At 33.3% G+C, this 15,920-nt stretch overlaps 2 protein-coding genes across 2 annotated transcripts; both read left to right on the top strand.

Annotated features, from left to right (window-relative positions):
* The first annotated feature begins 3,813 nt into the window (after window positions 1–3,813).
* Window positions 3,814–5,571, top strand: LOC134272288 (uncharacterized). The gene is made up of 2 exons (XM_062754534.1): window positions 3,814–4,898; window positions 5,220–5,571. Exons 1-2 carry the CDS (start codon window positions 3,814–3,816, stop codon window positions 5,569–5,571), a joined length of 1,437 nt encoding a protein of 478 aa, XP_062610518.1.
* A 6,862-nt stretch (window positions 5,572–12,433) lies between these two features.
* On the top strand, window positions 12,434–15,320 carry LOC134272289 (uncharacterized). Its single transcript, XM_062754535.1, has 3 exons — window positions 12,434–13,242; window positions 13,664–14,388; window positions 14,629–15,320. Exons 1-3 carry the CDS (start codon window positions 13,217–13,219, stop codon window positions 15,318–15,320), a joined length of 1,443 nt encoding a protein of 480 aa, XP_062610519.1. The 5' UTR covers window positions 12,434–13,216.
* Window positions 15,321–15,920: the final 600 nt, after the last annotated feature.

A 15,920-nucleotide genomic window follows, 5' to 3' on the forward strand; every position in this document is an offset into this window, starting at 1 on the left:
TTGTATTCATGCATGTTTGTTACGTACGTGGTCGTTGATTTTGCTTTAATGTATATTTGTTGTGCGAAAACGTCTGTTGATTATGCATTGTATATAATTTGTTAAGTTTTTATGGTCATTGAAATTAAAATAATTGTTTATTTTCACATTATGGTAATTTTTGCCCTTTCCGCTGCCCATAACAATTGTAAGAGAGAGAGAGAGAGAGAGAGCCACCTCCATTCTCATATATCTGTTATATCGAATAAAAAATCATATTTTTTTCCTAAATATTCCAGGCAAAGTAATCATTTTTTGAAGATTAACAAATCCATTTGACAGTAGGCACTGGCTTTTATTTTCCTTCATCAAGTTCACACGGTTCACGCGAAGTCCACGTGCTTGTCCTGTCAATCAAAATCATTCGACACAGGGGTGGAGGTGTGGAAATCTCGTTTCACCGAACATGCGGAGGTCAAAGAGTCACTTAGTATTTCCAAGAAGTTTTAACATTTTTTACATAATTTCTACATCTGAATTTCGCAATTCAGAAGACAAAATAATGGGAATCTATACCTGGAAGGATTAAGTATGAAATTGAATTTGAAACATAGTCTCTGCCAATTTAAAATACTACTGTTGGCACATGTATATTTTGAAATACTATTATTTAATGACTGTACGTTTTGATGTTCGTTTTAAGACTGATTTTCTTGTGTCATAATACACGTTAAATATTAATTATAATATACTGAAAATACTAACCAAGAATTATATTTCGGGAGAAAAGGCGCGGGGGGGGGGCTTATTAAATCATTCTAATGTATTACATTTTAAACAATTGGGTTTTTTTTTCTAAAATCACACTATCAATTAAATTCGACCTAAAGATATTCAATTAACTGAATATCTGCAGTACTGTTCATAATTCTCAGACGTACATGTAGTTCCATCATGTTTTCGTGCATTTTTTATATACTTGTTAAAAATATTTTATTTTGTGTATTCTTGTCTTGTAAAAAAAATTGGATTATTATCCATCCGTTAACGATTTGTCGTCTTTTACATTACAACAAACAGAAAGACAAATGGACATGAAGTCTATAATATAGTACTTCCCGTCTTTAAAAAAAAGGGCGTATAAAAAGCGTGTTATTAAAAAGTTAATTTAAAACATCATACGTATGTGCAGAAAATATCGAAAGAACTTACATTAATAATTTTTTTTCAAATACATGTATCGTCTTTCTGTGGAATTTTCTTAAATCTGTTTTATGTAACTGATTATTTATTAATTTATATCTGTTAATTGCTTATTTATATTCTAGCAGCTTACATTAAAATACAATAGAATAGTTTCAATGCAAGGAAAAGATCAGTGGGAACCCGAATAAATTGTTCATCTGGCGTTCACCTTTCGTTCACCGTTCACTTTGCACTCGCGTTTTCGCTTCAATTGCGTTCTGCGTTTGCTCACCGTTCGCTCTGCGTTCGTTCGGCGTTTGTTCACCGTGCGTTCACTGTTCAGGTGGGAATGTGGAAAGTTTCAGGGACTGTAGCTCTCTTAAGTACGTATCAACAGCTGAAGTTTGATAACACTATCTTGGTGGCTTTAAAACTGAGCTAAACACTCATTTATAATAAGAACAAGATGTGTTTGTGAAACACTATGCGCCCGGCGGCAACAAATTTTTAAAACAACATATCTTTAGCATAAAGGTCACAGTGAAGGTCACAAGGTCATTGATCTTGATGTGATTTGAAAGATCTTGATTAGTGAAGTATGCGTACCAAATATGAAGTCTCTATCTTTTATGGTTCAAAACTTATGATGAATGTTCAAAAAAGATATTTTTAGCATATAAGACACGTCAAGGTCACAATGTCATTGACCATGGTGTCATGTGAAAGGGCTTCATTAGTGGAGTAAGCATGCCATATATGAAGTCTCTATCTTTTATGGTTCAAAAGTTATGGTGAATGTTCAAAAAAGCTATTTTTAGCATATAAGACACAGTCAAGGTCACAAGGTCATTGACCTTGGTGTCATGTGAAAGGGCTTCATTAGTGGAGTATGCATGCCAAATATTAAGTCTCTATCTTTTATAGTTCAAAAGTTATGGTGAATGTTCAAAAAAGCTATTTTTAGCATATAAGACACAGTCAAGGTCACAAGGTCATTGAACTTGGTGTCAGGTGAAAGGGCTTCATTAGTGGAGTATGCATGCCAAATATTAAGTCTCTATCTTTTATGGTTCAAAAGTTATAGCAAAGGTTAAAGTTTGCAATAAAACCTCTATTTTTAGCATATAGGTCACAGTCAAGGTCACAAGGTCATTGACCTTGGTGTCATTTGAAAGAGCTTCATTAGTGGAGTAGGCATACCAAATATGAAGTCTCTATCATTCATGGTTCAAAAGTAATGGCGAAGGTTAAAGTTTGCAGACAAACAGACAAACAGACAGACAGACAGGACAAAAACAATATACGCCTCGGATCTTTCGATCCGGGCGCATAAAAATGAGTTTAAGGTCAAAGGAAAGGTAAACAAAAATGTTGATGCAGTTGCATAGCTCTCATTAATGTCTAACAGCATGTGAATTTTGATGAAAATATCTTAGTTTCTTTAAAATGAGCTTTGAACTGAGCTAAACGCAGTGTGACAAAAGGACAGAAGGAGGACCGGAAGGATGTAAGGACGGAAGACGGACATGACAAACACTATATGCTCTGGCCATATTCATGGCGGGGCATAAAAAGCATTCTTATATAGCAATCCGCAATTTTATACCTATCCGATCAATATGTTTACAGCTTTGCTTTATATTTAAGGACAAACTAATTCCATAGCTCGAAATATTTTAAGCCAAAGTTCAAGTGTTATCAATATTAAGTCTATATCAGAAAATTTCATCGAAAGCAACGGGAGTCCATAATACATGCAGGAAACGAAATTGATAACTTGAGTTATATTGGGTGTGTAGGAAATTCAACATTTTGATTGAATTTAATTCAGTGAGAAAATTTCCATATTTTCCAAGCAGAGTTACCCATCATCATATAAAAGTGAGATATTTAATTTTCACTTATCAAATTAAAATTGTAGATGTCTGAGCTTGACCCCCCAATACCCATCGAGAGGAAGCTCTTCGTTTATCCCCACTTTGCACCTCAGGTGAAATCTGTGACTTCACACTAGAATACACTTTAGCAGAAAGGAATATACGCCACTGAAAATGGACTCCATTAGAAGCTCACAAACGTAAGTTTTAATGACAAGAATTTATAATTCTAAAAAACAATTTCTGAATCATCTGAATCAGTGTAATATGTTGACAGTAAAATTGGTTTTAACTTTTTACACCACTGAATTAAAAACATATCCTTTACAAAATATGACACTTTCAGTTATAAATTTCACTATTTAAAAAATGAATGATTTAGTTGAGTAGAAAAATAACTGATTCAGATTAGGAAATTTTATTTTTATTTTATGACATATGTATGTACATGAATTTTTTTTTTATTATGAGAAAATATACACTGTCAACACTTTTTTTTATATAAATAATGATTTAATAAGCTTATCAATTATGATGCATTTAATCATATTATAGATTTTAAAAAGTGAAAAATTAATAACATGTTTACGCGAATATAAATTCCACTTTAATCATTCTCAGTACTAAAGCCATACAACGCATATCAGAGTCGGTGTTTGTGGGACTGTGTCATAAAGTGGGGACCTCGCAACTGGTGGCCATGAGGAGAGATGTGGTGGACCTCAGGGATATGGTGATGAATCGAGGGAAAACAAATAAAGACCAAAGTGTGATGATAAGTGGAAGTTACAGAGAAGGCTTCCGACTGAAAAAAGGATCAGATATGGACTTTATGCTCTGGCATAATGATCAGCGTATTATCTGGGACCTATCTCAGTGTCAGTATTACACCACACACAGACAAACACTGCTCCTTTGTGACTGTTCTGATAGTCCACCAGGGTACACTTTACTTCAATTACTGACATTAGGAATTAACAAATATGTTCAGTTGGCATGTTTTTTGATGAAAGATAAAATCTATGTATCCAGTTCTATCACCAGACTGTTCAAGTATAGTGAGGCATTATCCAATACTACTATAGTAAATGGGCCATGTGTCAGATATTGTTTTGGAGATTTTATTGAATATGATTATGCTCACTGTTTTGCCTGTGACTTTTGGCCTCCATCTGCCTCCTCATGGATAGACAGATGTCACTCATGGCCCCAGCCTCATATTGTTAATGATATAGTGAAAAATGGATGTCACTTTGTAGCCATAGGGCATAAGGTAGGAAATTATGAAGACAGTGAATGGAGAATTTCTTTCTCTCAGGCAGAGCACAGACTTGTTTACTCAATGAATCACTCCCAGTTCTTAACTTATGGCTTGCTTAAGCTTCTCCTTAAAGAAGTTATCAACATGGGATTAAGTGAAGAGGATAAATTACTTTCCTCCTACCACATCAAGACAGCAGTTTTCTGGGTGATTCAACAAAATACATTACAGCAATGGTGTCCACAAAATCTCCTGGAGTGTTTCTGGATTTGTTTTAAACTCATCCTTAAGTGGGTGTATGAGGGGGTCTGTCCTAATTTTTTCATTCCTCAAAATAACATGTTTCTTAGTAAAGTCCATGGTGAAGCACAATACTCGTTATTTAACAAACTTTATGGAATGTATAAGAAGGGTTTAGCATCTTTCTTGCATGAACATTCAATAATGAAAAATCATACAAACAACCCAAATAATCATAATCTGTCCACTTTATCAGATGACTATAGCCCAGATTCTGAGATTGATTTCGATAAACAAGTGTTCTGTAGACACAGTATGCCTACCTTGCCAATACTAGATCTGAACCATTGCATGATGTACCTGAACACTGTTGGAAAATTGGTAGATTCCCCATTAACACAATATAAAATTGTCATCTTAAAAAAAATTACAATATTTATCCTCACAAGCACTGCATTTATATCACACAACATGTATAGTAACTCAAGTGTAAACAAAATGGCATATAAAGCCAACAAAATGTCCTGTCATTTGTTGAAATTAGCTGCTAAGTTTGGTTGCATTTCTGACATGTTGTACTTAGCCATGTATTATTACCAAACTTGTCGGTTCAAACATGCATTATTTGTTATAAAGATTACAAAAGGTAGGTTATATCATTCATCTGTGCTGTATAGGGATTTTATAGACAAAGACAGTTATATGAAGGCTGTAGGGGGACAGTCCTTGTCTACAAAGATGAGAAAGGCTCTAGCACAGGATATACAACTTGATAATAAAATCTATTATATCAGTGAACTGATACCAGAACAACAGTCTGCTCTACAGAACAATAAGGCACACTTATATATATCACCATTTGTAATGTTACACATGTTAGAGATCTTGTGCTACAGACATGTGGACACAATGAGAGCAATACCAGCTCTATATGAACTACAGACCCTAGTTCACTATGATCAGGGACTACTTACAGATTTAAAAGACAGAGACATATCGTGGCAGATTCTGGGATCTGTCAACAGGTGACAGGGAACCTCCAGGCTGCTCTGTACTCATACCAACAATCTCGCAGACAAACACCGACCAACAAAATACGCACAGCTACAGAAATGAGAATACAGAGAGTTTGCCAAGGGATTCCCGTAATTAAGGTGTACTTGTAATATCCCTCTGATAAGAGAGATAACTTTCTGAGGACTATTTTCCATGAAATTCAATGAATCGTGTAGCCAGATTTTACAGAATTCCTTTGTTTGGTTTAAAATAATTTATTCAGCAAATCAATGACATATTACATAATAATGTGTACATTTTAAAATAATTATATAACAATAACAATGTTTCTTTACAAAAAAGTATAAGTTAAAACATGAATGAAATCAATATGAATCGATGGACATTATATATTGCACTTTGACTGGCTTTATTGATGTACAAAAAGTATTGCTTTTATTTTCTGAAAATGAATTAAATTGATGTACAAAATATTTTATTTTTACATTTCAATATTGAAAGACTTTGTTTCATGGACAATGGATATTTATTGTATGAGAAATGATTAAACTGATGGATATAACTGAGGGATATTTTACCTTTTAAATTAAATTTCAGATGATATTTTTAGGAGTTCAACCTAATAGAGAATAAGGAATAACTGTTGAAGTGATTTTTAACATGTCTAAGGCGGCCTCTGTTTTTGGAGGATAGCTTTTATCCTCTAAAAAACAGAGGATAGAGGTGTCGCCACCTACCGGACTTTTCAAAACAAAGGGCAGTCTACGCGGATTTTTTAACCAAAACAAAAAAATGGGAAATTTCATGCGATGATGGTTAAATCTAGGTATTAAGTTTGCTGTTCTGAACGGACTACAGAGGGCAGAGCTACATTCCCTTCTGTATTAGCCTTGTATACTGTTGTATTAGCCAACTAAAACGGTCAAAAAATAAGTCTGATTCAATTTATCAAAAGCACGTACAAATATTAATTAAATGCTGATTTTTTTTCCCTATTATATATTTTGGAGAAATATTTTCCAAGCAATGTATAATTTCAAAATTTCTCAATTTTTTAAAATTATTCCTAACAGAATTTACACATTATATTTCGATCTAAAACGGAAAAAATCGTATGTTGGATAAGTTCCTGCAAACATGATTGCTTTCCCAGCTATAATTGTGTCCCTTTCAAATAAAAGTAAAGTCTATGGGTTGACGGATGCTACATACATTAGGTGAAATCCGCACCCCCTCCATTCTCCTCTCTTCTCGTGCAAACTCATACAAGTCCCTTCTTAGCCCCCCCTTTATTTTTTAAATTAATCTTTAAAAATCTCGTTTTAATGTCGCATTTCAATAACACAATAAAAATCTGTGACATCTAAGCCCTTTGAAGAACTGTCTGTATCTGTATCTAATTAAACTGAGATTTTAAGAACCCTGAAATAAATTAGGATCAATCTCCATCTACAGCAAGGTTAAACCGTCCTCCTTATCAGTTAAGACTGAATAAAATTCAATCACGTCTATCCCGATGTCAAAACTAATCTGACTAAAACTTACTAGTATGATGTCCGTGGAAATATATGATGCACACTTCCCGTAGAGGCCTCATATCGGAAATTGGATGCTGCACAGCTATAAAGTGGGCGGCGGTGCTTTTTGTTGATTTCTCTGAATAATACTTTTCATCTTTAAATTGTTTTATTTGCTAAAATTATCAGGCAGAGTGTATTTTTTCTTTACAACACGTTTTCTTTTGTGTTTCCTTTTTCTCTAATTTTGAATTAAATGAATATAATATTATGTATGTATTGTTTGAGCATTTAAGTGTCTTTTTATTTCTCTTAGAGGTAAAGGGGGATAGGGAAAAAACAAAATTAAACAAAATAACAAGAAATATTAAGTAGAAATGGAGCGCAAAAAGTGCCATCTTTGAAAGCGTTTTGTAAAAATTCTAGACATAGAATCTCAAATCGCCACATACAATCGTTTGAACTTTTATTTAATTGTACTCTGGTGCTTCCACTTTTTGATTAAAGGTAGGCACGAGGCGTTTGAAAATTACCTGTGTTATAGTCTGAAAACAGAAAATAAACTATCCGACATTGAATTGCGGTTTCCATATCTGGTAAAAAATTTGCCGCCATATTGAATTTAGCGATCCTCCAAAAACGGAGGCCGCCCAGACCTGTTTAATGAAAATCTACTTTGTTCATACATTAAAAGAATTATAACAATTATATTTTTAGGAATGAAAAAATAGCCACCAGATTTATATATACGGTGTAAATTGGGTTGGAACAGCTTACGATTTTTTTAATATAAACTCCAGCGTTAACTGCCCAACTCAGTTATACCGTATAAATCTGGTACTAAGAGGGATAATTCAGGTCAATTTTCACTGCATCGCTGTTAAAAAGAAAGATATCTTTCCTAGTTTAATGCTCCTGTTTGATTTTACACTGAAAAAAGCAATTGAAAGTCACTGGGAAGACTAGTAAATTTACTGTCCATACAATCACAAATGTTATCCTTATTCTTAATCCTTAGGAAAAGTTGCAATCTTGTTGTGTATTAATGAGAAATATTTTAAAAACCTTTAATCCAGAAAAATAATTTTATTCAGAGTAGAAATGTTAGAAAGCAAAACTCCTTCACAAGTAAAGTCATTCCGAACTAAGAGTTGTGTACAGAGTTTAGCAATTCAAGCACACTCGTGTTATGAACAGTTTTTGTAAACATGGCACGAGTTCTGTTATTTGTTGGTGTTTACAATTCTCTGGGTGCGTTCAATCGTCACAGTCTGCTTACCACAACTACACGGACTGATAATATATTGTGTGTTTGTTTTGCTTTCGAACATACCTAGTCTGAATTTTATGGATTTTAGTATTGATATTTTTCATTTATACACAACGAGATTGCCACTTTTCCAAAGGATTAAGAACAGAATTAATTCGTGAAAGAGCAAGGATGAATCAATCAAGCCTGCCAAAAAAATTGAAGTCTTAATAACTTTTAAATGAAATAAGATTTTTAATTAAATTTTGTGTGAAATGCTATTAAAATATATAAGTCGTAATATTATAGAGAAAATAATAACTTCAAATCTGTGTCTAAGTACCTTTAAAAGTAGTTTTACCAGGTATTGGGTAGATTTTACTAGATAGCATTAGTAAATCTATGAATTTCTAAGTAACTTTCACTAGGTATTTAAGTATCTTTACGACCACTACTCCAATTTTCACTATCTTAGCTAGTAAACAGAGTGATTACTAATCACGAAGAACACTTTACTAGACACGCTAGATAAATCAACTAGGAAATTCTTTCAGTGTACTTGCATGTGCATCATGATAAAACAGCTGAAAATAAGAACCTTAAATTAATTAAAACTTTCTGTAAAAACTTGTTTGTTTGACCTGATTAAGATGAACCGACTTAAATCTTTTAAAACCTTCAAATTATTCATTTCAGAATTTTCTCATGCAATCAACAACTTTTTTTAATTTCAGAAATGCTTTCAATCTTATTCAACATTTCCGACAAAAAGAAAAAAATCGACCTACCTACCGACGCAATTTTTTAAAACTGAATAGAGAGTTCTAGAGGGCAAATAAACTTCATTTTAAAAACGGCCTTACGGGAAATTTTAACCACCCAACCTTTTACATGTATTTCCGTGTTCCGTACTTCAAGGGTTCTTTGACCTTTTGATTAAAATATATTTCTGTGACATATTAAGAAAGTATTACATCTAAAAAAAAAATCCAAAATTTAAGCTAAAACTACTAGCCTGTTATAAAAATCCATACCCTCTGATACTAAAAGATGCTTCTGTCATAGAAATATATTTTAATCAAAAAGGTCAAAGAACCCTTGGAGTAAGGAACACGGAAATACGAGGGTTGTTAGAAAAGTTCGCGGACACATTGAATTACGGAAAATCTATTGTGTGCTGTGAAGTATGACCTATGTCTGAATGAATTCCTACATTTTGATTATTAGTATGTAAAAAATCAGGTCCATATAATAAAATCTTGAAATTTTACAACTATTTTTACTATGGAGTCATGGGATTCACGGAGCAATCACCTGACGTAAGCGACGTGACAACCATATTTCAACCCGTTAAGCTTTGTCGCAGTTATATTTATAAATCTTTCATTTCTTAGATTTTTCTCATCTTTTTTCTACTTTAAAATTGAATATCTACATGTTACTTTTCTACTATAATGTCTTTTGTACTGATTCGTATATTATTGAGATCGTAAAAAATAAAAAAAAATCTATGCAGTTAGTCGATCAGGTATGAAAACTATGCAAAACCATATAGACGCAAAGTCTATGCGATAATAAGGGGGTATTGAGGTATCCATGGAGTTAATCATTCAAAATGTCCCTCCTTCCATTCTTATGAAGCTATAACCATTTGAAAATTTGTTCTTTGTATGTGTAGGAAATTCCCGGCGGCATCTTGAACATTTTAATCTCTTTTAGACATTTTCCTGTCTGCACACATAATTTCTACGTAGTGCAGTGCTCCATGACGTTCCGATTTTTGGCTGTCTTTTTACGCGTTGATCATTTATAAACGGCTATAAAACAATCATATACCATCCAATTTAGTTCAAAATTTCTCCCAGTGACGTTTCCTGCATACTTAAGCGGCAGGTAAAATATCATAAATCTCTTTGCGCTACAATTGTACAATTCTTAATTTTAATAAAGAGTCTTTGTGATGTAAACGTGCCAAAATGTAGCATGCTCCGTGAAGCAAGTTTTATCAAAATAAAAATGCTGTATATTTTTCAATAATAACCGGAGAGCACCAACTTCTTGTATATTTATTGGAAAAAAGGTAAAGATTTTATCTGGAAAGTTTGACCGGTTTCGTGGAAATAGCGCGCTCACAATAGAACTTGTCCGCGAACTTTTCTACACCCTCCGTACATGTAAAAAAAGGCGGGGGGGGGGGGTGCCGACCCCAAGCACCTGTGAGATACTTTACAGAAGTGATTGAGACAGCTACCTAGCCTGCCTACATTGAACTCATTAATTAATTTTGATCAGGATGCATGAACACTACAGTCCCTGAAACGTTCTACTTGCCCACCTCAGCGGTGAGCGAACGCTGATGAAAGAACGGTGAACGAATGCAGAGCGAACGGTAAGTGAACGGTGTGTGAACGCTGAACGCAACTTGGTGAACGATGTGTGAACGGAGAACAGTGAGTGAACGCAGAACGCGAACGGAGCGCAAACGGTAAGCGGCGAACGAACGGTGAACGCAAGATGAACGATTTATTCGGAATGTCTCCGATTTTTTCCTTACATTGAAACTATTCTGTTGAATTTTAATGTTAGGTTCTAGAATATAAATAAACATTAAATAAATAAATGAATAAATAATATTAAAACAAATTTTTCTGCACATACGTATGATGTTTTAAATCAATATTTTAATAAAATGATTTTTATTACCGCTAAACATGTGTAAATGTTACCGAACATGTGTAGTATAAAAGATAAAATAAATCTACTAATAAAATAAATATGCTTATTCTTTTAACTAATAAAATAAAGTAGACTCCAATAGAGAAAAGTACTACTTATAGAATGAATTAATTATATTTTACCACAGTTGTAAAAACCATATACATGTATTATATATTTCGGTGCCAAGGCGATTCCGTGTAAAATAACGATTATTTTCTTATTAATTTACAAAGGTCAGTTAACATATTGCATAAATGCGCTTGTTTTTTAAAATTTTAATGCAATAATATATATATATATATATATATATATATATATATATATATATATATATATATATATATATATATATATATATATATATATATATATATATAGATATAGATATATATATATATGTCATTTTTATTTTTTATGATTTTTTTTGCAGCAAAGTTCTACATGTATATCTGTAGACATTTTCCGTCCGTGATTGTACTGATAATGATTAAGATGATGACAAGAGGCATTCAAATTATTTGCAATAGATTTTCAGAACTAAATACATGTAAGTAAAATGCTGTCATAGTTTTTATTAAACAGGGCAAATATAAGAGAGAGAGAGAGAGAGAGAGAGATTTAAGCCTCCTCCACTCTCAGATATCTGTTGCACCAAATACAAATTCTTATTATTTTTTCTAAATATTCCAGGCTATGAAAGTAATCATTTTTTTGAAGATTAACAAATTCATTTGACAGTAGGCATCGGCTTTTATATTCATTCATCCAGTTTAGACGGTTCACTCGAAGTCCACGTGCTTGTCCTGTCAATCAAAATCATTCGATACAGTGGCGGAGGTTCACCGAACATGCGGAAGTCAAAGAGTCACTTAGTATTTCCAAGAAGTTTTAACATTTTTTAACATAATTTCTACATCTGATTTTCGCATTTCTGCAGAAAAAAATGATAATGGGAATTTACACCAGGAAGGATTAAGTTGAAATTGAATTAAATTGAAATCGAAACATAACGTATGTGCAGAAAATATCGAAAGAACTTACATTAATAATTTTATTTCAAATATACGTATCGTCTTTCTGTGGATTTTTTAAAAATCTGTTTTATGTAATTGATTATTTATTAATTTATATCTATTAATTGTATATTTATATTCTAGCAGCTTACATTAAAATACAATAGAATAGTTAGATCAGAGGGATTCCGAATAAATCGTTCATCTGGCGTTCACCTTTCGTTCACCGTTCACTAAAATTTGCGCTCGCGTTTGCGCTTCAATTCCGTTCTGCGTTTGATCACCGTTCGGTCTGCGTTCGTTCAGCGTTTGTTCACCGTTCATTCACTGTTCAGATGGGAAAGTGGAAAGTTTCAGGGACTTTAGCTCTCTTCAGTATGTATCAACATGTGAAGTTTGATAACACTATCTTGAATGGTATCTTTAAAACTGAGCTAAACACTAATTTAAGAAAAATGAGTTCAAGGTCAAAGGAAAGGTAAACAAAAATGTTGATGCAGTTGCATAGCTCTCATCAATATCTAACAGCATATGAATTTTAATGAAAATATCTTAAGTTTCTTTGAAACTGAGCTTTGAACTGAGCTAAAAGCAGTGTGACAAAAGGACAGAAGGAGGGAAGGACGGAAGACGGACATGACAAACACTATATGCTCTGGCCATATTCATGGCCGGGCATAAAAAGCATTCTTATATAGCAATCCGCAATTTTATACCTATCCGATTATGTTTACAGCTTTGCTATATATTTAAGGACAAAACTAATTCCATGGCTGGAAATATTTTAAGCCAAAGTTCAAGTGTTTTCAATATTAAGTCTATATCAGAAAATTTCATCGAAAGCAACAGAAGTCCATAATACATGCATGCAGGAAACGAAATTGATAACTTGAGTTATATTTGGTGAGTAGGAAATTCAACATTTTAATTGAATTTGATTCAGTAAGAAAATTTCCATATTTTCCAAGCAGAGTTTCCCATCATCATATATAAGTGAGATATTATTTTCACTTATCAAATTAAAATTGTAGATGTCTTAGCTTGACCCCCAATACCCATCGAGAGAAAGCTCTTCGTCTATCCCCACTTTGCACCTCAGATAAAATCTGTGACTTCACACTAGAATACACTTAAGCAGAAAGGAATATACGCCACTGAAAATGGACTCCATTAGAAGCTCACAAACGTAAGTTTTTATGACAAGAATTTATAATTCTAAAAACAATTTCTGAATCATCTGAATCACTGTAATATGTTGACAGTAAAATTGGTTTTAACTTTTTCCACCACTGAATTAAAAACATATCCTATACAAAATATGACACTTTCAGTTATAAATTTCACTATTTAAAAAAATGAATGATTTAGTTGATTAGAAAAATAACTGATTCAGATTAGGAAATTTTATTTTTATTTCATGATATATGTATGTACATGTATGTGAATTTTTTTTATTATAAGAAAATATACACTGTCAATACTTTATTATAAATAATGATTTAAAAAGCTTATCAATTATGATGCGTTTAATCATATTATAGATTTTAAAAAGTGAAAAATTTATTACATGTTTACGCGAATATAAACTTCACTTTAATCATTCTCAGTACTAAAGCCATACAACGCATATCAGAGTCGGTGTTTGTGGGACTGTGCCATAAAGTGGGGACCTCACAACTGGTGGCCATGAGGAGAGATGTAGTGGACATTAGGGATATGGTGATGAATCGAGGGAAAACATGCAAATACCAAAGTGTGACCATGACAAGTGGAAGTTACAGAGAAGGCTTCCGACTGAAAGGATCAGATATGGACTTTATGCTCTGGGCAAATGATCAGCGTGTGATCTGGGAATTATCTCAGTCTCAGTATTACAACACGAACAGAATATCACTGATCCTCTGTGACTGTTCTGAGAGTCCACCAGGATTTACTTTGTTATATTTAGTGTCACCCAGCATGGACAGAGACATGCTTAGCGTTAGTGTTAGAGTGAATAACAGATATTATGTATCTAGTTCTAAATACAGACAGATCTATTTATCTGTATTGTCACCTGAATTCATTCCTCATGGACCCTGTGCCACTCAAACAAAAGGAGCACGGGAAATAGATAATGCCTTCTGTTTGGTTTGCGACTTTTGGCCTCCATTTGCCTCCTCGTGGATAGACAGATGTCACTCATGGCCCCAGCCTCATGTTGTTGATGATATAGTGAAAAATGGATGCCACTTTGTAGCAATTGGACACAAGCTAGGAAATCATGAAGATCATGAATGGAGAATTTCTTTCTCAAAAGCAGAACATAAACTTGTTTATGCAATGAATCACTGTCAATTCTTAACTTACGGCTTACTTAAATTGTTCTTATCAGAAATAATTAACAATGGACTAGATGATGCTGATAAATTGCTGTGTTCCTATCACATGAAGACGGTAGTTTTCTGGGTGATTCAACAAAATACAATACACCAATGGTGTCCACAAAATCTTCTGGAGTGTTTTTGGGTCTGTTTGAAACTCGTCCTCAAATGGGTGTATGAGGGGGTTTGTCCTAACTTTTTCATTCCAGGCAACAACATGTTTCTGAGTAAAATTCACGGCGTCAAACAACATCAATTATTTATGAGACTGTCAGAATTGTATGCGAAGGGTTTAGCATTCCTGCTACATAGTCCCTCCATTAGATCTTATATTATAGATGTCCTCTATAACCCAAGAAACTCCATCTGTACAGATGATCATACTCTGTTTTCTGAGGTTGAGTTTGATAGATATCTGTTTAATGAATTACTAAATAATCGTCTAGGTTCATCAGCCGAATGGGACATAAAAATCTGCATTAGATATCTACATACAATAGAACAGGTGATAGGTTCACCCCTCCTGACAAAGTATCAAGTCCTCAAGCTACAGACCATTACTGCATTCTTCCTTCAGAGAACTGCTTTTATATTACACATGGACGCTGACAACAAACTGAGGTATAGAGCAGACAAAATCTCCTGTCACATGCTGAAATTATCAGCAAAGTTTTGTATTATCACAGACATGCTGTACATAGCCATGTATTATTACAAGACATTTAGATACATGGAAGTTTTATCTATAACAGAGATGATCATTTTCAAGTCTTCACACCCATCTGTGTTAGGGTCAAATGTAAATACAGAAATGTACACTGAGGCTCTAAGGGGACAGTCCTGGTCTACAAAGATGAGACAGGCTAATACAGAGAGTTCGCCAACGGATTCCCGTAATTAAGGTGTAATATCCTTCTGATAAGAGAGATAACTTTCTGAGGATCATTTTCCATGAAATTCAATGAATCGTACGTGAAGTCAGATTTTACAGAATTCCTTTTAATGGGGTGGATGGGGGGGGGGGTAAAATAATTGATTCAGCAAATCAATTACATATTAAATAATAATATGTACATTTTAAAACAATTATATAAACAATAACAATGTTTCTTTACAAAAAAAGTATATGTTATTTTTAACATGAATGAAATCAATATGAATCGATGGACATTATTTATTGCACTTTGACTGGCTTTATTGATGTACAAAAAGTATTGCTTTTATTTTCTGAGAATGAATTAAATTGATGTACAAAATATTTTATTTATATATTTCAATATTGAAAGACTTTATTTCATGGACAATGGATATTTATTGTATGAGAAATGATTAAACTGTTGGATATAAACAGAGGGATATTTAAATTATATCTTAAACTGGCCCATTTTTCGTAGAATGACTGACATGTGCTCATCATTAGTTTTAGCTCACCTGAGCCGAAGGCTCAAGTGAGCTTTTCTGATCACATTTTGTCCGGCGTCCGTCTGTCTGTCTGTCTGTC

The sequence above is a fragment of the Saccostrea cucullata genome, unplaced genomic scaffold (assembly GCF_032062105.1).
Source record: "Saccostrea cucullata isolate Sc308-1 unplaced genomic scaffold, CSIRO_AGI_Scuc_v1 ctg7794, whole genome shotgun sequence".
In the NCBI taxonomy this organism is placed as follows: domain Eukaryota; kingdom Metazoa; phylum Mollusca; class Bivalvia; order Ostreida; family Ostreidae; genus Saccostrea; species Saccostrea cuccullata.

Bases quoted from the DNA above. Each gene is read 5' to 3' on its own strand.
- LOC134272288 (XM_062754534.1), top strand. From the start codon at position 3,814: ATGATAAGTGGAAGTTACAGAGAAGGCTTCCGACTGAAAAAAGGATCA. The intron at 4,899-5,219 runs GTACCTGAACAC...TGTGCTGTATAG, and splicing joins GATCTGAACCATTGCATGAT to GGATTTTATAGACAAAGACA.
- LOC134272289 (XM_062754535.1), top strand. From the start codon at position 13,217: ATGGACTCCATTAGAAGCTCACAAAC. The intron at 13,243-13,663 runs GTAAGTTTTTAT...AATCATTCTCAG, and splicing joins TCCATTAGAAGCTCACAAAC to TACTAAAGCCATACAACGCA. The intron at 14,389-14,628 runs GTCAATTCTTAA...TTTTCATTCCAG, and splicing joins TGTTTATGCAATGAATCACT to GCAACAACATGTTTCTGAGT.